The following is a 24319-nucleotide window of genomic DNA, read 5'->3' as shown; positions in this document are numbered from 1 at the left end:
GGCAGCCAAAGAAATACAAGCTGAGAAAGCGCAGGGATCACGTGAACCAGATGTGTGGTTGAGCATATTTCTCAATTGTTTGTCAACACACCTGAAAATTCCATGAGGTTAATGAAATTGGAAATTTACTTGTATATGGCTAGTCTAGAATTGTTCATAGTCAGCATGAGATTAGACACCAGGATAATTTCAGTTTGGATTTTTTGTCATCTGTTTGGCAATCTGTTTAGGGATCTTAACAAATCAATGGAATGCAATTCGCATCAGACCTGATTTCATAAATTCTTGCTAACAAATGCCTTACTTTAAACAAATAGAATTCTTAAAGTAAAGAACATAATGCATTGGTAAAGGTGTGCTTAGCTGACATGCATTGTAAACATCACTATTACTTGTACAAAGTATACCCATGAAAATTTTAATGTCTAATGGTTAATTTGCTCACAGTATTTACAGAGTGCCTTTCATGAGACATCAGAAAGAATATGTAATTTCTCTTTGATCTGTTATTTTGGGAATCCACTTTGTAATGGATGCCATTTTATCCTTCATTAGAGGTATGAATTCAGGTTTCAGAACATAGCTGCTTATCTTTCTGTCTTTGTCACCTTTCGGGTAATTTGACATCTGTCATTTGACATTTGTCAAATGAGACGTTCAAGCTGATGAAGATAGTTTCATTGCAAAAATAAACTTGCAATATAGGACTGCAAGACAAAATGATTCTTTACCGTTAAGTATCTTTTTGCAGATCCATCTTGATGAAAACACAAAACACATATGAATTATCCTTTTTTTTAAAATCTGTGGAATAATGTATTGTTTTAACATTTGCTCAGTGTGCTTCTTTGTAATGATTATTCAATTTTCTGTAAATTCATTAAATATTAGATGATTTGTTAAGATCATCTACTATCTCTCAAACCAGATTTTAAATAGTATAACAAGATCATAGTATCTTTTATGCTTATTACTCACCATAATAATTTTTAATGTGTGGATAGGCCTTACATGCTGAATTTGTATAAAATATTTATATTGACATGGGTCAATAAATAAAATCAAATTTAAGCTTCACTAGGTTCACTAGGTTCATATTCACTAGGTTCATATTAATCAATATTCCCATTAACATATTAACCAGTAAATGTATCATTTGTGTTTTCCTACTGGATCATCTTGAGCCCACAGTGCTCCTGCAGCTCTAAGAATATTCTGCAAATTCATAATTCGATTAACTAGAAAGAGTTATAAACAACGAGCCAACACATGCCTGTAATAGAAATAAATATTGAAATAATTTTACTTGGAATTCAAAACTGTAAAAATATTTTGGGTCAGATTACAAAATGTCAACATTAGTAAATAATAAATAATCTTCATTAATACTAGTGAGGACCATTCATGTATAGGTGAAATTATTATGAGGAGCTGTAGAAGATTTGACTTGGTTCAATCTATAGAAAATGAACCTGCTTGCTTAACTAGAGAGTGTGGTTTGGACACCTTTAATCGTGTAGAATATGCGGTTACATACAAAAACAAGGAAGAAAAAGGAAACCATATGTATCATTCCACTACATTAGAAAAGGCTGTAATATTAGATTCCATTCTGCAATAATCCTAGGACAAAAACATTATTTTATAAGTTCTATGTACTAGGGATGTCCTTTGTAATTAAAATAGATAAAATTGGTATCAGTGAAGCCCATATCCTTGATCTTCACTGGAGAAAACTGTGGGGAAAAAATTACTACCAGTAAGAATATTATTCTAAAGTATGAGATCTTGACTAAAATTAAATGAGTACATTTGGTTTAATACTTGAAATACAGACTGTTTCCCTCTCTATTGAGATTCAACTTCAACAGAGGGGAATGAAACTGAAGTTGGGATTTCTTCAGTTTGTACATGCGGATCATAGTTTGATGTTTAATTGTAGTTCTAGGATAAGGTTCATTTCCTTTTGGATATTTTTCATATCCTATCTATCTGTTGTATATTTTCATGTTTTCTACAATCAATGGCAAAGATGGTGATTTTAATAAAGATACACCTTATAGGAAAATGTGATAAAACTGAATATACATGCAGAATAGTGGTTTTCATAACAGGCATGTCCAGTCAAAATAAATCTAAACAATCTCAAATCTCCAGGTGACAATATGGAGACAAAGAATACAAAATTTCATTTGGGGAAGACTGTTTTTACTCATAGAGACACATTGGTGTATACAAAAGAAGAAAACAGATTTGCAGTGCAAATAGCTAAACACTTTTTCAAACTGAGCAGTATTTTTCAAACTGAATAATATATGTTAAGAGGGGTACTTTTCAATTAAATGCTTTATGTACTAAGAGCAACTACATAGAGCCCTAGAGGTATTTGTGTATATATTATCATAAATATATACATGCACACTGTGTATACATGTTTCAGTAACTTGTATATTGTTGAAAAAAATGAACATTATAATGTCTCTGCCAAATCCATCATCACCTCTGACAAGCTGAAAATCAGGCCCTACCAATGAACTCCGGAGATTTTGAACAGTAGTCTTTGTTAGAGTAATAATGAAGGAACAATAGTTTTGCTCTATTTTGTTGAGCTTGGTAAGGAAATAAAAGAAAAGCAAGAGAAATTAGTCAGCAGGTTTCAAATACACAATATAATTCAACCATATAATTGATAGTTGTTACTATTTTCCTATTGTGCTAGTCTCTGTAAAAGACAATTCTTTCACTGTGTTGTATTTCATACAAGTTTTGTCACAAATTAAAAATAGTACATTTTTGTTTACTTCGATAAGGGTTTCTGCAGAAAACATACTGAAATGCACCTGGTAACCTGTGAAAAATCTTGACAGATACTCTTCACAATAGCACCTACACCATTGCTTTAAATTGCTCCTGTTCTGTTTTCTAAGTGCTGCTACAGAAATAAATGGTGCATGCTCTAGAGTACATGCAATAGCACAAGACAGGTATTTACATAGTAACAATTTGGTCCAGAATTCGTAATGAAACAAAGGAGTCTAGGATAAACCCTACTGCCTTATTACCAGCCTGAAATGTTAGTGTAATATTACTTTTAAAATACAGAAATGCCTGCTGAGCCAGACATTTTGAGTTCAGATGGAGTCAGGGCTCAGTGATGGTGCAGAGGGTGGCAGGAGGTCCTGTGGTCAGTCAATGCCCTGCTGCAGCCAGCTGAGTGCCACAGCTGTACAGTGCCCCTGGACCACAGTGCCCTTGTCACCAACACAAGTGACTTCCACAGGTGTGTCAATAAAACACTGATAGCTAGGACCTTGTCAATAGTTATCACAAGTACAGACCATCGACAGTAAAGGACCATGAGGTTAGTATTTTCAGGTTTTCTGTTTAAAATTAGCAATCTGCTGCAGATCAGAGCATTTCCAGTCATTTTTGCATGTTGTCATTCACTATGTGTGCTTCAGCAATGTGAAAGCAGAGTGAAAGTGCTACACCCTACAAGCAGGATTGCAGAGAACAGTGCCAATGTCAAGAACATAAGAATAAAATAATCAAGACATGCCAGAAGCTGCAAAAGCAAGAGGGTTTAGCTTTCTTTGACAGAATTTGAAGCCTAGGAGGTAAAGACTTAAACTGTAAAAGACATGTAACCGAGGGCTGGTGTGCTACCTACCCACAAACATACAAAGTTTTTTGCATTACTGTCTGAATTTCTACTACTGTCTGATCTCCAAGACTCCCTCATGAGGATGATTTCACTGTGATCAGTATTTCCCCATAACAATGAAAGCTAAACAGTAATATTAGTAAAAGTTCAGCAATCTCAAAAAGGGAGAATTCATTACGTAAATGTGTTGCAAATATGTTGTATTACTCATAACTCACACAGACTTTTATTTTAATAAAATAGTATTTTTCTTGATCTTTCAGAACACTTTTTAGAGGACTCAATTGTATAAAGTTTCTAGAAAGCTCACCCCTAAATAGCGATAAAATACACTGAAATTCCAAGTAAATAGAAAATAAACCTAGCTAAGAGGTTGTCAGTCTTATCTTAAAAGTGAAATTTGGGCTAAAAAACTCGACTTGACTGATTCTTTTTGGTTTACATCATTGAATGGGGGAGAAGACAAAGTGCTAAGTTTAAAAAAAATTTAAAAATGGTTTTTTCTTCCCCCAAAGTGCATTGTTAGGGCTGATTACTTCATTCCCTGCTTCCCAAACGTTTTTGGGGTTTTTTTCAGTCTGAAAAGGCATTTTTTCTTTAATTTGTTCCCTTGAAGTATGGCTAATGTTGATTACAATGCTGTATGTTCCATAGGTATATTAACTCCTGACTATTGTGAAAATAGGGCCCAAATTCTGTATTTACCCTTTTAAACATACCTGGTTCTAAAGCTCAGAACCTGCATTGCTCAATGGAAAAACTAAAGCATTTCAAAACTTTATAAAGTCATCTTTATGGAGATTCCTTTTTTATCTACTGTTTCAAAAGACTTTCTATGGATCTCTGAGTTCTGTTCATGAAATCAGAATGTGCTGAAGAGCACAGAATGATACCCTGAAGAGCATCTTGTGTTCTTTCTCTCTCTCAAATGCTGTGTATATAGAAAATTACCTACCCTGTGCAGTTCATTTGACCGTGATACTGAACCATACTGAGATTTGTTTCAATGTTGGAAGATGACATAAACCAAATTGAGTTGTTTAAGGAGGAAAAGTTTATGAGAAACACCTTTTCAAAAGCTTAAATTAACTTTCTTGCTTTTATAGAATCTCAGAATCATAGAAAGGTTTGAGTTGGAAAGGATCTTAAAGATCATGTACTTCCACCACCCCTGCCAAAGGCAGGAATGCCTTCTACTACACCAGGTCACTCAGAGCCTCCTCCTGGCCTTGAATCATTTCCAGGGATGGAAGAGTCCACAATCTCCCTGGGCAACCAGTTCATAAAGTGATGTGGCTCTGGAACCTTATAATAAGTAAAGAATTCTTCCTAGGATCTAAGCTAAACCTGCCCTCCTTCAGTTTAAGGCATCCTGCTTTTTCCTATCACTATATAGAGAAGTATATTAAGTATTACTAGTAAAGTTAATTGCCTGAAGACTGAAGCTGTTATGAGGTAAAAAAAATGGCCACTCAAGTTTCAACAGCAGAGGTACCTGGTCATGTAGGATTTTGGCATGTTTAGAAATAGATTCTGATCTCACCCTTCTCAAATAAATTTAAATTAATTCATTTGCAATACACCCAAAGTAAACATGTAGAGTAGTGCATTCCCTGCCTCATTTTGTCCGATGAGAGACTTTATGCTGTGAATAAATCCACTGCATCTTCATCTATAGGTTGTGTATTCCATCATATTTTCATTTTATCTAATAACCCCAGTTCATATTTTGTCATTTTTTTGTGTCCTGGTTTTTCCTTTCCATTTTAGTTATCCTTCACAGTTTTGTAGTTTTTCAACTACCATGTGAATCTTTTATTTCTTTATATTATAGTGTCTACTAAGGTTAATAATCCGACTGTCTGCCTTGTTAAATAGAAGGAATTTATTCTACGGCTCACTGATTTATAATCTCATGTTATCTTTACCCATTATGAAATTTTCTTATTACATTGTTCTTTTCGCCACCATGCTGATGACTCTATCAGGTACTACTTCAGATCAGTACTGGCTTATGTATTCATCCTCTGTTCTATGCTGTATTTTAATATTTGAAATCAATATTCCCTTAACACCTGGATTCAGGCTATTAAGTGTATAGGCCTGATATGTAGATTTGGCCATTTATTGAAATGGAGAGCAGTTCAAATTTTGAGTCTGAATTGCTGAATCCTAACTTCATTAAAAAAAAAAAAAAAAACCAAACATGATTCAACAGTGTCTGTAGATAATGGACACAAATTCTGCTAATTTAGAGGGAATTTATGTAGGTAGTATAGTGGAGGTATTTACCAAAATTTTAAATTCAAAAAGCTTGGCTTTTAGGAATGTTAAAATTATTTATTGGTTGAGATAGAAAGGCAGAAGTTGTGTAAGGTAATGTTCAGAATTATTATGACAGAGTGGGGCTTTTTGAAACTGAGCCATTTGTTTTGGAGTACCTTTGAGATCTGGAAGATAGAATCAAAATTGATGGAAATTCTTTAAGGTTTTGATGTGCCTTCTGAGTCATGAAACTAACATGCAAAACAGAGAAGAATGTTGATGATCAATATGCCTGTGAGAAGAAAACAAGCTGAAGGAATATTTTTCAGATTATGGGCTAATTTTCATGGACTTAAGCTACAAAAGTTAGAAAGGTCCAACTAGAAAAGTAATACTCTACATTTTGTTCTTAAACTGACAGTGATTGCTCCATTTTTCTTAATCAGAAAAAAAAAAAAAATACCAAAAAAACAAACAAAACCAAAACCCCAAAAAAAACCAAAACTTTTCAGTTCTGCTGAATGAGCAGGGCAAAAAACCCAGAGAGCCAAATTTAGACTTTCTTTAAACTCAACTATGAAGAGACTTGAAATTTTAGTCTTGTTTAGAGTCACATTGAAAGGCATTACTGTAGTTCAGATCGTGTGCTAAATAGGAAAGTAATGTCTGTGAAGGTAGAAATGGAATATAATCATTTTAGATCCACAAGCAGAAGCTGATGAGGGCAAAAATGTGATGTATTTGATCATATTTTAGAAGGTACAATTTGGACTTCTGTGTTAGGTTGATTGTCCAGTTTTGGGTACAACAATCCTAATACAATAATTATGTTTATCCACATTTATTTCTATTACTCTGTCTTAGGGTAGGAAGCAGGAAGTATTTTTATTAGTTTTCAGCAGCTATGATGCTGTCCTCAAGAATATTACCTTTTACTTCCAAACCAAAGAACATAGCATGGAAAACATTAGGAATTTAACATTAGAGGTTAGATGGTATGTAGGTACTTGGAAAGTTGTTTTGTGTAGATATTTTAAGCTGAATAGCATAATCATAAAAACATCACTAGAACAGATAGGCATTTCTCAAAAATATTACAAAATTTTATCTGCATTGAACAATCATTTTCTTAGCTAGATCGCTGCTATTATTGCTGTCTGCTGTGGTAATGATTAGAATTTAAGAGGTTTTGGATTCTACCTAGGAAAAATTTAGTCATCTGTGTCTTCACCCAGATCATCAACGCTTCTTCCATGTTTTGGCAGCCTGTTTAAAAAGTTACAAAATTGTTCAGTGATTAAATTGAGCACATTTGCAAAAAATTTGCTCATTATTGAAAGTTAATCAAAAAAAAGTAAGTAATAAAAAGGTTGTATGATAGCAATTAAAACCTTTTGTTTCAACAAAGTAAAAAACAAAAAATTAACTTTACTTGTATGACACTGAAGAATTTCTATGCTTCCTTAGGTGCACTAATTCTGCCTTAATATATTCATTAAATCAAGAATAGAACAAGTACGAAAAAATTTAGCTGTGTGGTTCTTCACAGGTTAGATCTGTTATCCGAGACTACCCAAGAATTGAAACTTCTACAATGTGCCAGACTTCATTTCAGTATGTTCCTTGTACATATTTGCTCTTCATTCATTACAGTAATAAAATCATTGAAACCAAAATGTTTAACAGTGATGGATTTTTGGCAAAGTGGTTTGTTCCCAAACATTAAAAAATCAAGAAAATCATCCAAATAATGATACACAACGTTGCATTATTTTATTTGCCTGACATCTAAAAGGGGATAATTGATTTTTTTTTTCTTATTTATTCACTTATTTAGAAAGTGGTGGTACCTAAAGACCCATAGAAGCTAAGAAAAATTAACTCTTTTGAATACATGATAATTGACAATGTTTGCACTAGTATTTAAAGAGTATTCTTATTAAGCTAAGGGGCTGTTAAGGATTTGTATAGATACAGGTGATAATCCAAAATGAAGGCATAGTCATGTCTGCTGTTTAACAGATCAACAAAAGATGATAATGAAAATCCAGATATATGTTGCCTGTCAATTAATATATCCTGTGATTTTTACATTTTGTTCATGTTATGTGTAGTTGCTCCACATCAATCAGAATTTATGTGTGTTGAAGTATCTCACTTAATTGACCTGAAAGTACCTTTTAGCACTGAAATGATGACTAATTTTGTTTGATGGAAGCAATAATTTCAGTAGTTTTTATTTGAGTGCTATTTGAGCCATAAAGAAAAAGAAGTGAGTGAAGCTGTTCAGAAAACAAACCACAGATATTAAATTACAGATTGTGTAAAAAAGCAAGACTGTGCTAATGTGATTATTCCAGTCTTTTTTCTGTTACTTGAGACAGATGTAATTCTCTTATTTAAGCAAAATGTTTTAAAATTCACTGTACAATCCCTGAAGACACAGATTGTGTAAGACAGTTTTAATTCCTACTCTTGTAGTTTCCTATAATTGCTTGGATGAAATGTTGCCTTCAAGTCATAGTCCTGGCACTGAAATCAGTGGGAGTGTATGACTTCTACAGGGGCTGTAACTTGGAATTTTTAGTGAGCAGTGAACCAGCCTGCTGATCAGAATCTCATATTACAGCAATTTTCAACATTTATATTAATGAAGAATTGTTTAAACCGGTGCTCTTACATCTCAAGTGTTGGTCGGAGTGATTCAAATGGTCCTTACAACATGCACTTAAATATAAACTTAAACACATTTGAAAAAGAGGTTCAAATTAAAATTAAATTATTCACATCAAAGCAAGTTTATCTTGATGTCAATTAGAACTAAATTTATTTAATTAATTAATTTAATTAAATTTAATTTAATTAATTTAATTTAATAATGTTCCACAAAATCTTGGCTGCTGCACACGCTTACCAGGTAATACTACCTAAAATTCTCCCTCATATCCCATGCTTTCTATTCTAGGACAGTCCTTTTTAGGGTGTTTCTGACTCAGGAACTATGCAGACAAAATATGGTGACAGAAGCCTTTAAACTTATACCAGCTTTCCAAAAATGGCATCTATGCATCCTATCAGTGTTCTACTGTCTTTAATACATATGTTATCATCAGGTAAATAATTTACTGTATGTGCTCATAATAGCAGAACAATCCAGAGATATCTTACGCGCAATTTAACAAAATTAATTGTTCATATTAGCCAGATCTTCCAGCTTACCATAGTATACAATGTAAAAAAAATTTAGAAACTAAATCTTTCTGTGCTGTGTCTGCCCGAGAGTAAGCCACAAAGTCAGAGAGAAAGCAGCCTATTTTCCGGTAAACTGCATGGAAATTTTAGTCATAAATAAATAACCAATATTTTAAATACAATAAAACCTGTATGTGCTAAAACAGTCAATGAATAGTGAAGGGTGTTAGGTACATGCGTTTCTATACAAAAGCCATGTAAAACGCATGTTGCTGTCACTGACAGATGAGAGACTGACAGAAAACTAGCACTTTGTTTTACATCACTTGGGTTTGATTCATGGCCTCTTGGTACTGTTTTTCTATAGCACAAGTTGGCATGTCATCAATTCTATATAAAGAGTAAGTCTTGTTCTCACAGCATTAAAAAAAAAATCAATGGCTAACTGCTGTTTCAGCCTTCAAAGTAAAAAAAAAAAAAAATGTTGTCCTACCCACAAAATCAGGATAGAAGACAAGACAGTGTTGACTATCATGTCATTTGTTCCTTTGTATCCTTAATGGCCTTAATAATCATAGTACGTTTGGGTTTTAAACTCTCTGCATATAATGACTCCTAATTTGCAAATACTACAGATGGCCAACATAAAATGAATTGTTAATAGATTTTTAAAATTGCCTGTTAGTATTTTTCTGGTTTCTATATATATTTACCACTTTTTTTTTTTTTTTTTCTTTTTACAGATTGTAGCTTTGCGTGAACAAAATGCACACATTCAAGGAAAATGGCAGCTGGGAAGGGCTCTGCTGAATCAGAGCATATTGAAGGAATGGAGCCCAGGGCAAAAGGTTCATGAAAAGGTATAAAATGTTAGTGGCTATTAAAATCTAAAAGTCCATATGATAAATAATCAGGCTCTTAGATTTTAGTAAGTGAATATTTTATGGCATGTCCCTTTAGAGTATTGTCTGCCTACTGAAACCAATACGAAAAAATGAGCCTGTTTAAATGGAAAACAAATGCAAATGGGCAGGTCCTTTCTCTTTGATAGGGTATTGAGTTAGATACACAGCTTATAACAAAACTCTTCTTGAAATTTTTTGCATAATGCTACAAGTACTATATGCTGCTGATTGATCCTTTGTATGCTGCATACAGCAGAGCAAGGTTGTAGTGGCATATATATGTGGAAGGCTGTATAAGCAAACATTCCTGAAAAGAAAAAAAAAACCCTAAGGGAATAACAGACCTAAAAACTAGACAAAGTAATTTTACTCTGTGCTGCCTATAGATATTCTTCAAATTTTTGTCCATGCTTGTATAGAGAGAAGCTACTTAGCACTCCTTCAGCAGGAAATAGGTATGCAGAATTCAGGCCAAGTATTTGCTGCTTACTGCTGAAAGACAACAAAATGGAGAGACTTACTTAGAAAAAAAGTTCTCTCCTTAGCCTTAGATTTCCACATTGATTAAAAACCAAGATAAGCATCTTCCTTGCTTGCTTTAGAATTATTAAATTAAAATGATAGCATAACATTTGGCAGACAGCTGAAATGAGGTGAGCTGCTGCTTGGATCTCTAATTGTGCATTTTTGTGTAATGCCATATGTTGAACAGTGGCATAATTCATACTTAGAAAAAATAGCTGTCATCTTTATTTTATGGTCAATCCAATTTACAATGGTGAACTCACAGTGCAGGCATTAATTTTACACATTTTGCAGTTGATGTGTATTTTCCTTTGAGTAATATATATGGCTGAGAAACATACAGTAAACAATACTGTTTAGCTACACTCCCCTTCTGTAAAATCTTACTCACAGACACATCTGTGAAATTTTGATGGACAGTGTTCACCCCACTCAGTTGTGCTTTTTCAATACAGCTACACTGTTTAGCTGAAAATCTCTGATTCCCACTTTCTTTGCAAGCCATGTCTTCTGATTTGAGCCATTGAGTTCATTGCTTAGAAGCAGAACTAAGTGGAAATAAGACTATCCACCCTTTAAAATCTGCGTATTTAAACACTAATGAGAGGAATTAAATCAACGTAATATATTATTATCTAATTTTTAATTGAATATTTCTAAAAATTCCAGAATTTCTAGAAACTTCCAGAAAACTTCTATGCTTCCTAATAAAAACAGTTTAGGGTTGGTTGGGTTAAGCTGAAATAAAGGTTTCTGCTTACTAGATTTTGCTCCTTATGGTAATGAAAGCCTACTGGATAGGGAGTTCAGAGGAGGCTGCCATTGACACTAGATCAACTGGTGCACTCTAATTCACATCCTCTGCACTAGCTGCTCCCTACCTTTCTACATTTACCTTGGTGGCTATCATCAATTCCTTATTATTTAGGAAAGAGAAACTTAAAAGCTAGCAAATACAGAAACTTGCAAAGAGGGCCAACTTGCAAAAAGAGAAGAATATTGAAGGACTTTGAAAAATTGTTCAAAGCACACCTGATAACGATCACCTGCTGTGGGACCTAAGATGGCAACCATTTCTGTTATCGGATATTCTCCTAATTAGATCTGTGACCACTGCAGCCACTCAGATCCTTCACTTAATCTGTAAGGACAATTGCCTGATTCCCAACAAGCAAAGCCAGGAAAGAGAGAGCTCCCAGAGAATAAGGTGCACATTGGGAAATCTAGAGAAGCAACTAGGGATGCCGCAATGGTGAGACTGGACAGCCAAAAATAAGATACCATGAAAAAAGAGTTTGTTTTCAAATAAACAGTTTCCTACTGGGATTTATTTCCGCTTCCTCAAGAACCATGAAGTTGAATTATTCAGTAAAACAGCATTTTCAGAAATGATCATATACAAATAGGAAGCATTAAAGTTTGCTTTAAAAAAGGGGGATTTCTCATGTTGTACACCTTAAATGTCCACTGTTACAGTATCCCTTTTGGTTGCAGTAGTATTTTTTTTGTTTCTCTCTCATAATGGAAATATTCCTAAATTGTCTTCCATATATTTTTAATTCAAATATATAAAAAGCATTGCAGTAATTCCACTGAAGTTAATGGAGTTTTATCGGAGATTATTTAGCCTGAGGAATTACTGTTTTTTATCCTCAAAGATGTCATTGATGTATCAAAAAGTTCTTCTGCTTGACAAATCCACTTCATTATGAATTTCTGTTAACATTGAAGGCACGAAAGCTAAGCATTTAAGTGAAGTGTAAATCATGGTGTTTCTCTTTGGAAGCACACTTGTCCTACCTATGGTAAGGGCAGTTTTACCAACAGAAATTGGTAATTCCCTTCAGAAAAATACCAGAAGCAAATGAAAATATATGAATGAATGAATATATGAACAATGAAATGAAAATATACCAGGATAGATGAAAGGACCCTGATATTTCTGGTGCAATGAAGACCAACTGTTACATTTTATGAGGAATTTAGAGCCCTATTAATTAGTTTATGCAAGAACTATACAGCTGGGTCTATTTTGCCTTATAATAAACCTCAGTCTGTCACATATAGCTTATTTAAGAATCATGTTTTTTCTTCTTACTCATAGCACTAACATATCACAATAATTAAATCAAATGTTCAAAATTAAATCAGTAGGTTATGAGTAAAAATGTCCTGTGAAAACATTGACAAATATTGTAGGCATTGTATCCTGTAGGAGTAAAAGGTGTTTTGCCAAGACAAATATAGTGGGCTAAAATGTTCCATACTGCAAATCAAATACTATTAATGAAAGTAGAAAATGTCTTTCAGGGCAATCATCAGAATCTCCTCTGGTTTTTGGACTTGATTATTTTGGATTTTCTGATGCATGTTTTGTTACAATTAATAGAAAACTTCAGAAAAACTTTTCAGTTTTTACTGAAAAGAGTTTGTATCACATATAGGCCTTTGTTTTGAATGAATAAATAAAAAATCTTTCAACTGGCAGCATAGTGAAATGTCAGAGAAAGGACCGAAGGAAGGATGTATGTATAAATGTACTGTATAAAAATTGCTGGGAGAATGTGATTCTTGCCCCAAACCATATACATTCTACTTTAGAGAAAAATACAAAATACATTTGATAAGGCAGATTATGAGCTTGTTTACAAGCAATACAGATATCTTTCTGGTTTTTTAATCATCTCCTTCTGGATTAATATTGATAAAGCTACTTAAGAATCATGTGCTGAGGGAACTTAATGAAGGTTGATAGCTTGACACACCTGGGGAGGTGAGGGGTATTGAGTGAAAGGAAACATAGATAAAAAAGCTGCAGCTGTGATTAGAAGCGTTCATTAATCTAAGGACAGTGTGCAGGGTTTCTTTCAGAAGGAGTCTGGGGAAATATTTTGTAAGTACTGCTCTGCTTAATAGTATGGCTATGTGACTATGAGCACTTAGTACCCCACCACTATAGCATAGAGAGCTGCATTACTAATGCATGGTTTAAATGATAAATCAATAAACTTAGATCTTAGTCAAGAAATCAGTTCTTTGCTTTTTTCATATAAATTGGTGTGCCTTTTCATTCATACAAGTTTCTTTTCCTTTTTACCTACCAGAAACTCACATATGCTACTAACATATAAGGCTGTTAAAACACAGCTTTAAGGGGGAATTTTGCAGGGGAATTTCACATTTCAAGTACTGAGATAGCTGGCAGCATTGCTGTCAGTAAGGTGACTGACCTTTGCTGGATGATTTACTGCAAGGAGTTGCCAGGACGTAATTTCTAATGGTAGAATGGGGGGCCTACTAAGAAAAAGTGTTAGTCAAGGCAAATGAGGATGGAGTTTGTGTGTATAGTTTGGTTTGAACAGCTAGATAGCCCTTACAATAAAGATGATTTCTGTCTGGGAGAGCTGAGATAGTCTTCTAATAGTGTAAAGATAAATATTTGGGCAGGCATTTTGGACAGAGAACAAGCAACAAGAAAAAACATGTTCACCTATCAAGTGAATGCCCTCCCCTCCCTCATTTTGCAAAAGGACTAAGTGGGACAGATGATCACAGGCATCAGAAAGATGAATAAGAGCTGAAAGCTGATCAGGAAACAGACATTCTAAATCTTTAAATTAGTAATGAAACTAGGAGTCTTTTGATGGCTCAGTAGAAAGAGGAAGAAAGTGAGGATGTTTAGAGAGAAAAGTGCTAGAGAAGGTAGTGGGTCAGGAGGAGAAATTTTCAGTTGAGAGCATATTGTATTTGATGGCTGGATTAGAGGTTGGGGACAATTCGGAGTAATTGAAGAGGAGACCTCTAATGATCAGATTACTGTCTGATACGGCCCCAAAATATGTGAAACAACCTAGAGAAGTAGAATGATTTTCAAACATAGAGGCAATCAACCACTTAAAAATGACTGTGACATCTTAGATTTAATGCTACTGAGTTTGGCATAGCTTTTACACACTCCAGTTTGTGTGCTGGTTACATGGATGATGAACATGCTGCTTTTGCTTGTTTAGTTGTCCTTTGGGTTTGGTCTGTTGCATTGCAATGTGTCTCTGTTAGTATCAGTTTCTTTTGAATGTTTTGCATGAGGCATTTGAATGGAATGGGTGGGAAGAACTCTACACTATAATAAAAGCATCCTCTGGTAACTTTTTTATTCTTATATCTCAAACAGCAACAGTATTCTGTTTGCAGCATTGATTTTTACTCTTGTTTTCACAAAAGTTAAATGACCTGTATAATTTAGCTTGGTGGTTATTTTACTTACTTTTTGACAATCCTATACTGTAGAATTCAGATAAGTTTATTGACTTGTTGAAGTAAACCGTATTTCTGTTTCTTCCCTGATGATGTGGCATTCATGTCCAGATTTTCTAAGTTGAAAATAGTATCTCTATCATTATAGAGCCAAAAATAATCTTTTTTCTCTCCTAGGATTTGGGATAAAAATTTCCAAATTTCAGTGTGAGGACCGTGGTGCAACGGGGATTTATGGTGCAATGAACTTGCCAATACTTCCTTTAAAAAAGAAGCATCAATTAGTGTTCTTCACCATATAGAGAATGTCCTAGTAAAGAGTAGACATAAGGAACACAATTTTAGGGTTTAAATAAACAAAACCACAAATAAAGAGGGAGAATACACTTCCACACAAAAACCCCAACCACTCAACCAAGTGCTTACACCATAAAATACTTGTTTCCTCCATGAATTCTAAAAGACCAGACTTCTGAAATTTTTAGATGACTTTCAATTATTCAAAGGTACCTTATGGTTAGACAGAGTTTAATTTAGTTCTCTGACACGGAAATGCTTGTGCATATAGACATCCTGAGAAACACCTGTGCTTGTACTACCAAAACTAATAGGCACAAATGAGGAGTTCTGTCATATTAATGAGTCCTGTCTCTGCTGCAGGTTGTTCAGAGATAAGCTCGTGGGATGTTACTGGTTTCCTTCTCACCACTCTCTGAGGTTAAAGTCTAGTACAAAATACATAATTAATTACTGGTGAATAGTATTTAGACCAAATATTTTGCATCAGATATTTTATAGCTAGAGAGAAAATATCACCTGGAGGTGCTATTTTACTGTTCTTGGGATTTGCTTTAAAAAAAATTAGGCTTTCATGTACATTGTACCACATATGTAGTTGAACATAAATTCTTCCTACAAAATAAAATGGAAAAGAACTTTGCTGTATAACCTGGAACAAATTTACTAGTTCTTTTGTGAGCTTCTGTAGACTAGTGTCCCTACTGGGTTTTTTTATTATTTTACCTTAGGTGTAACTCCAATTAGTTTGCTTCCAGTGTTATTTTACTAGGGTTTTATTGAAAGGGCAATAGGAATTAGATTGACAGAGACTACAGATAAAGTAAGATTAACCTTACTTTAAAATTTCTCATGGTCCTTTTTACCATTTTTCATGTTTTTTTCTAGTAACTTAGTCTGCAGCTGCTTGTCCTTTTATTATCTCATGTAGAAAGAAGCAGCAATATAGGGGGGATTTAATGGTTTTGTAATGCTCCAATTTTCTGTCTTCTTCCTGCTGACATTCCTATGTGAGCATCAGATTGTCTTACTGCTGTGCTTTTTGGATCTTAAAAGAAAGAAATCTATGTTTCAGGGATGTTATTTTCCTTTTCATACTCTTCAGTGGTAGGGGACATTTACTTTTTTCCATTTCCACAGACTTTAGGAAATTAAAATATTACTTCTCCCCTCAAATATTTATTTTTTACTCCCTATTATCCCCTCATTCCTGTCTCTGTAGTGTGTCACCTGTTATAGTTAGTACCATCACTGTAATCAAATTTACTTGATGAATATTCCATCCTTTCTGTTTCTCCTCCTATTTTGTTTTAGCTGTATTTGGGTGAGTGTAAAGGCTTTCTTTATCAAGGAAGAGTATATTTAAAACCCATAGTAAAAACCATGTTATTTATATTATAGCAGTTATTTATCTAGTATGGTGATATGGTGATAAAACACAAAACAAAAACAAAACAAAACAAACAAACAAAAAAACAAAAAAAAAAAAAACAACCAAACAAAAAACCCCAAACCCAGCTTACAAAAACCTACAACCGGCATCCTCTTGCTGTTGCTCTGTTCCCTCATTCTTCCCAGGAGAGGAGAAATCCAAATGCTGCATTGCTGGGCAAAGATGTCATTGTTCATATACCTTTGTTTGCTCTTACCTAGCCCAAGAAAAGCTGTCTTAAGCTTCTTTTGAGACTTTCAGTCTGATGCCAGCCCAATTTCTTGTGTGGCTGAGAAGCCTGTGGAAAGGGGCAGGTGGAGAGGCCCAGGGCTCTCCCAGTGTATGTAGCAGGTGAGCACACACTGCAGCTGTGTTTACCTGCCATGTCTGGAGAAGGCAAGAAAGATGAGGGGGAAAATATAGGATGATATGCACCCCTTCTGCAGCATTGAAGTCTGAATAAGTAAATGTGATAGAAACAGATGGACTATCTGTATTGGGTAAACCAGTTAGCAAAAAACCCTCAAAGCATTGAAGCATGTGAACTATTTGCCTCACTTCTTTTTTCAAGGAAAAATAGCCATTGGTCTTAGATTCTTTCATGTGCACTAATTGAACTTAAGGAGTGTGTCCATATATAGCTTTTTCAAGATCACCTTTGATAGACAGCATCATAAAATTTGTTGAACAGTTCATCTGGATGATTAAGTTCAAAGACAAATCTAGGGACCATGTACATTTTTTTGTTTTCTCTGCAAGAATGTTTTGACCAGTTAGAAAGTTTTCTTTAACATTCCTTCTTTAAAAATTTCCTAATTGTTTCAGATTACTTCCAGTACTTTTTCTTCCACCACCCCAATTAATCTGACACCATTTCTTCCATTTTGGGGGGATTTGGGGTAGTATAGGTATATAATAGTTGAGAATGTCTATTTTGAAATTTTTTTGAGTATGCTTTTCTTAAAAGTGCTTCAGGTAATAATTAGCAGAGATCTATTTGATTTCATTGCTTCAAACATTCAACTAATAGTTTATTTACAAAGGATTGTAATTAATATACAGCAACAACATTGTAACTGATTTATTAATTGCAATGTGTTGCAATGTATGCAAAGCATCAACAGGAAGCTCCTTGAATACCAGAAAACAAAAAAATTCAACCAGAGAAAAAAAATTCAGCTAGAGAAAGAACAAGAAAAATAATTAAACATGGACATTGTTTATGAAACTGATAATAGACAAGATGCTACAGTTCTGCCCTTCCAGCTTATTCCATAAGAGATTTCTCTGGAGAAGGGGTGGTTCCTGCTCATTTCACTAATTCAGAAAATGAATTTGAATCATCATCTACAGAATGTCTTTTTGCTTCTACTGACATAGCATATTTTCATAATCTTGTTCAAGCTCTTTCTGTATGGGAGAGAAGGGAAATTATTGCCATAACCCTTTATAAAAACCCTTCTTAAAAACTGAGAAATGTTATATTAGTTATTTCTCAAATTAGTACCTAATAACTTTCTACCTGTGGTCTTTTGAAGTGATTGTTGTATATGATGTACCCATATAATGGATATATCACAAAATAGTAACAAGGCATAAAAGTGACAAAATGCCAGTTAAAATTCCTTGGTAAACTTTTAAAGTATGTTTCAAAATTCTAAATATACCAGATTTTAAACTGAGTTTTTAAAACTTTATTTGTGTCTTTACAGAAAGCTTTTTTGTTTTATCCTGAACTTACTAAGGAAAATTAAAATTATGTTTTTAGTAAGTTGGAAGTTTTAAATACCAGCTACCTGTATATATGAATACAGGAAAAATGTAAAGGAAAGTCAAACGATGATCAGAATTAAACCACTATGTGAAAAGAGTTCATCAAAGAATTATGAGTAAAGTTAATGTGCATAGATCAAAATACATGCATACATAATTGTCAATTGCAGCATTGTTTAGTGGTGAGCGACAAAATCTAATTTCAATATCACTTTTCTTTCCAGAAATCTTGGATACTAATTAAATGAATAGAAAAAAATTGGTTTTCAGATTTAATTTATATGTGGTTTACTTATTCATATCTTAAATTTATGTGTGGTTTAGTTATTAGAAGTAAAAAGCTTCATTAATTGTTGGAGTCCTCGAAACTTAGAATTTGGGGGTTTAGTGTACAGTAATACAGATGAGTCAAGATGGAGGATTTGGGGTGTTGTCCTTGTCCTTCTTCTTCACCTTCATCTTCCTTCTTCTTCATGGGTTTGGGTGGTTTTCTGTAATTGGGTGAAAAAGGTCTGCATTGTGGGCCTTGGGTGGTCATTATTGGGTCAAAACCACAAATAATATAGTGTCACTTTGGTATTGGGTAATTATCACATAAATAACCTTAGAAAAAAATGGAAGACTCCATTTTAGCACGTTTTCCTAGCATGCTAGTTAGAGCTCACAGTACATGAGTCTGTAAATACTGTAAACAAATAAGAGATAATAAACATTCCAAGTCCAAACTCGATCCTACATTTCCCATGTATTTTTCACCCTGACCTTAGCAGAGAAGAAAAGCCAAAACTTTTACAATTAATGAAAAGAGACTACTTCTCTTGCAGTGAATGTACTCCCAGATACCACGGGTTGCCATTTTAAAATTATCAGGGTTTATGTCACATAAGGTACATGAACACATGCCATTTATTACATTTGAGATTTGGTATTTGGTTTATTATAACCTTGCAGCATTCCTGGACTGCTCTTCATAGAGCTGTAGGGCAAACTCCAGGCAAGATAAAAATCGCTAACCTGTGAAAACTGCTTAAATTGCTATATGAGATTATAACTATAAAACAGATTATAATTAGATAAAATCATCATAGATAAAATCTTTATATTAAATCCTCAGAAATTTCAAAGTATGATTGTTTGGCTGTCTTATCCTGTTTGAGTATTTGAGTACTATTTGGTTTGACTGCTGCATATTAATAGCATTTTGATTCAAGCAGACTAATTGAACACTTTCAAAATACCAAACTAACTGTAAATAAGTTTTTAATTTGCTATGGTCATCTTAGCATGGTGTCCTGAAAGTAGATCAACAATGGTTCAGCAGCTAACATAAAATAACTAAAATATAATTCGGTAGTATAAAGAATACAACTTTGGAATTGAGTTACTTGATGTAGTGAGTTTTTTAAGTAATTTTATTCAGTGATGTACAGTAGGAGAGGTGATCTTGATCTGGGTTCATTTTGTGACTGATTGAGAAAAGAATACTGTTAAAGCCATTAAATAGTGTTCCTAAATTGTGCTAGAAGATTTCCATATAAATACATTTTGACAATAATAATACAAAGTGCTAACGAAAGCTGGTTTCCCCTCATACCCAGCTAGGAATTCTATACACATTATCACCTGAAGGACAAATAAGGACCTTTCAGGACAAATATGGTGTTTAAAATTATAGTTACAGCAAATTGCTTTGCTCCTATGTTTCCTAATACAAATTTTGCCAATAAAATTGTACATAATCAAGAAAGTTAATGACAGGTTAGGCACTTTAGTTTTATTTTTTCATGTTGCAGGTCAAATCAAATATTTCTGATTTTGTTTGGTCTTTATGCCTGTTTTTTTAACATGGGAGAAGTAAATTTGTATGAAACCATAGGCTTAGCCTGTGTTGGAAAAGGTTAATGTGAATATCTGTTGTAAAGAGGCAGTATCAGCAAGTCCTGCTGGTGAATGCACATCTATCTTGAAATCATTTATTTGCAATATAAATCATATTGCTGAGAACATATCCCAAATACAGCATGCGTTAAGGAATCTTGATTTTTTTTTTTTTTAATAACTATATTCATACCAAGGCTTTCAGCAGCACATAAATAACTTCAGCAGAACTTGTTTCTAATGTAAATTTAACCAGTATGTTGTCCAGACTGAAAGCACTTTCTAGTACACTGAGTTTGTGGTTTATTAATGTTGTTTCCTGTCTGCAGCACAGTATATTTTGCAAATGACATTAACTTAAGTTAAAATGCAGTGTAAGTTTACTTAAGACCAATGAAAGCAATTTGGTTATTTTTAGAAGTATTATTGCAATCTGAACTCAAATAGTCATAATGCCAAATTAACCATTTTATGTCTAGTATTCTGTTCTTAATGCAAGTGTTTACTTCTCTCTGTGATGCTACATTCTGGAATACACTGATATGAATTAATCTTCTGCTTTTTTTTTTTGTAACTACACTAATCTTATCTACCATGAAAATGTTTTTTTCCTTCCTAGTTACTTTGGTAATTGTTAAATAATCTTTGCTTTAGAAATTCTTTAGCTACAGCCCACAAGAAAAGATAATCAGTCAATGTCACTTCTCCATTAACAGCGTCTATCAAATGGCTCAATAGACTCAAATGATGAAGCCAGTCAAGTTGTTGAACTTCAGGAGCTGTTGGAAAAGCAAAACTATGAAATGGCACAGATGAAGGAACGTTTGACTGCACTGTCTTCTCGGGTGGGAGAGGTGGAGCAGGAAGCAGAGACTACGAGGAAGGAGCTCATTAAAACAGAGGAAATGAACAGTAAATATCAGAGAGACATTAGAGAGGTAAGGAATTCATCATGCTTACCTCATATTTCTTGATTGTTGTCCCTGTGATATCTGCTACAAACTGATAGAGGCCAATGTACATTAGCAGCAAAAGTTGAGCACTGATGAAAGCCCATAGGAGACAGAAAATTTAAATTAAGAAATAGTACTAGATTTTTCTTTTTTTCTCAATAAATGAAAGGAAAAATTAATTTTACACCTCCTTCCTGCTCTTAAATTTGGGGGTGTTTCTCAGTATATCATCTCTTAGGCAGATGTTATCAATATGTGTGGATTGTTTGCTTCTAGAATCTATTTTAGTGTGCATTAGTTACCTTTCTGTTACACTGGCTTTTAAAAAAAGATTGGGTATAGTGTCAGTGCCATGGTTTAATTGACAAGGTGGAGTTGTGTTGTAAGTTGGACCTGATGATCTCAAAGGTCTTTTCCACCTAGCTGATCCTGTGATTCAGTATCATATTTAGAAGAAATCCCAAAGAATTCTCTTTAAAACTGAAGATTTACTGCTGAACATACCTTACACTCCTGTCTACTATTAGCATGAAAATTAAACTGGTATAAATTGTGTAGCATTTTTAATTGCATGGTTCCTTATGGGGGGTTTTTCTGTCACATTAGGCAATGGCACAAAAGGAGGATATGGAAGAAAGATAACTACACTGGAGAAGCGCTACCTCAGTGCTCAGAGAGAATCCACCTCCATACATGACATGAATGATAAGCTAGAAAATGAACTAGCAAACAAGGAAGCCATCCTGCGTCAGGTACTGTACCTGCATTAATTAGTTGTTTTCTTCATACACAATGAAAATTAATGTCAATTTACTACAAGAGCTTCCATAGGTTAATCTGTGCAGTTTTACTCAACAAATCAGTTAATCTAAAAAATCCTAAATGTTCAGCAGCTCTAAATTTCATATCAACTACTACAGCTGTGAACAATAATGTCAATGTGCATATTAAATGTTGGGAAATAACTGTATTTTCTGATAGAGTCTTGCATAAGCACACACAGTCTTATTCCCTAAGTAGTAGAATATCTTGCTTCCTTTATAACAATTTTGGAATTTTAATTTCTAAAAAATAGCTTGAACTAAGAAAGTTCCTTTCTGAAGGAAAGATCAAATTTGCATAAAATATATTCTAATAATTTTTGCAGATGAGTAGAGTGAAAATAAATTTTTTAAAAGCTAAATTAACTGTGAATATGTTTTAAGAAAGCTTATAACACGACTGTGCAGCTTTCTCTCATGGTACTTTGTTTCCATGGTGATTCCAAATCGGGAATGTGTAAATGGAACATAAAACTGGTTTGTAATTTGAAGAATATGATATAACTGAAATCAAACATGAAGTGAATATAATTTATATTCCATCATTCAAACCCAGCCTCAATTTTACAATTCTTTTTTCCTAGCATGTCTTTTAAAACAATTTAAAGTTGCTATATGGGAAATTAGCCTGTGTGATGTGATAAGCTCTGCTTCTATAATTGCAGATGTATTCGCACACACATGCAGACATCTCCCTGTTATCTGTGTGTATATATGTATTTGACTATGTCCTCAGGGAAATAAACCTTCAGACTAAAACTACCAGCTTTTTGCCACCTTCCTTAGACTATTTTAAGAGGTATCTTCAATTTCCAGGGAAAAAAAAAAAAAACACCCACTGATGGAAGAAGTAAGATGCTCGTTATCTGAGTTCTTACTGTTGCCAGTGGAAGTCATGCTGCGCTGCAGAGTTCTGCCTACTCAAAGCAGGAATGAAAACTACTAGGTTGAGAGTATATATGGTCAGACTTCAAGTTGATTTGCAGCATTGAGATGAGAGAAGCCTAGCTTTTCATGTTTTTGGAGGATTAAAAAAATCTACAATCACACTCCTTTTTTCATTTTGTCTTGTATCACCTGGATTGAATAAGAAAACAGCAATGTTGAAAAATCTTAAATGTGTGGTGCATCTCAGTGGGTCAGAAATGCTGCGGTTATAAAAAGTCCTCCTATTTCTCTGTAAAAGTTATCACAGCTTACTCAATTTCACCTCTGTGAAATGAGATTTAATTGTAATGAATGAAATGTCAGTTTTAACTTTTCATAAGATATGGGTGCCATTCATTCAGAAAATTATGTTTGGTGATTTATTCTGGGAATCCTATCCTTTCAGAATTGTACTTCTTTCCCATTCTAGCTCATATGTAGATTTTTCTGTAAGATAGGCTGTGTTTCCATATAGAAAACTCTCATTTTACTGGCAACCAGGTGCTATTATTTTGCTTCCATCAGTGGAGATTTTTTCTCTTAATTAGTGCCATTTTACAGTCCCTTTATTCAACCTTTGTGAGATCCTTGAGCCTCAGATGAGTAGTAAGACTGGCAGCCTCCATTGTTCTGTGCTGGGGTTAATACTTCTCCAGTAAGCTCCCCCACATTTAGAGGTGTCTTGCCTGTTAGTGAGTTTTGCTATTGTTTGCTATCATAAGGAAAATCCTTCTTTTTTTTTTTTTTTTTTTTTTTTTTTTTTTTTTGTTTTAAATACTTGTTTATCTATCTTTGGCTTTCAGTTGGAAGACAAAAATAGACAGCTGCAAGAGCGTCTTGAGCTGGCTGAGCAGAAGCTGCCAGCAGACAATTGAGGAAAGCTGAAACCTTACCTGAAGTGGAAGGCCTGTGAACTGGCTCAGAGAATTGCAGCTTTGACTAAGGTATGAGAAATAGGCTCACTTCAGAAGCCCCATTGTTTAACACTGATTTGCAGCCTGATTCCTTACCCCAAGGACAAAGCAAAGGTAGCATCAAGCCAATTTGAAAGAAGAAATGTTTTTTGATAAGTATGTACACGGGAATGGTTTCAATGCTGTGTTTGTAATTCTTAGCATTTTGATGACATGAAAAGTAATTAGCCTAGGCGATACTTACAAGGAGTCACGTATTCCATTACAATTGAGCCTTACTTACTCTAGGACGACTCATTAAGGGCAGGCAGTGAGGGCAATCCCTTTCCTACAGGTACTTAGTTCTTCTGGATGTTTTCATATACCATGTATATAACAACATCTAGTTTTATTGCAATAAGTGCCATAAATCAAATCCTGGTGGCAGATGGATTCATTTGTGCAACACAAATGAAAACAACTTCCAGTATATGTTAACAAGGTTTCCTTTGAATGATTCTTTGTATCATATATCTGCAA

The 24319-nt window shown here is 34.1% G+C and overlaps 1 protein-coding gene across 1 annotated transcript in view; it reads left to right on the top strand.

Moving 5' to 3' along the window:
* PPFIA2 (PTPRF interacting protein alpha 2) overlaps nucleotides 1-24319 on the top strand; it is a 335304-nt gene that overhangs the window by 242796 nt on the left and 68189 nt on the right. The window contains 9 exon segments of the mRNA XM_058420262.1: nucleotides 9865-9895; nucleotides 9898-9956; nucleotides 9958-9981; nucleotides 20902-21123; nucleotides 21745-21775; nucleotides 21778-21890; nucleotides 23690-23746; nucleotides 23749-23793; nucleotides 23795-23830. Of these exon segments, the coding sequence (XP_058276245.1) occupies nucleotides 9865-9895; nucleotides 9898-9956; nucleotides 9958-9981; nucleotides 20902-21123; nucleotides 21745-21775; nucleotides 21778-21890; nucleotides 23690-23746; nucleotides 23749-23793; nucleotides 23795-23830 (618 nt within the window).

Source organism: Hirundo rustica, chromosome 4 (genome assembly GCF_015227805.2).
Source record: "Hirundo rustica isolate bHirRus1 chromosome 4, bHirRus1.pri.v3, whole genome shotgun sequence".
NCBI lineage: Eukaryota > Metazoa > Chordata > Aves > Passeriformes > Hirundinidae > Hirundo > Hirundo rustica.
This window is presented reverse-complemented; position numbering and strand designations above follow the sequence as displayed.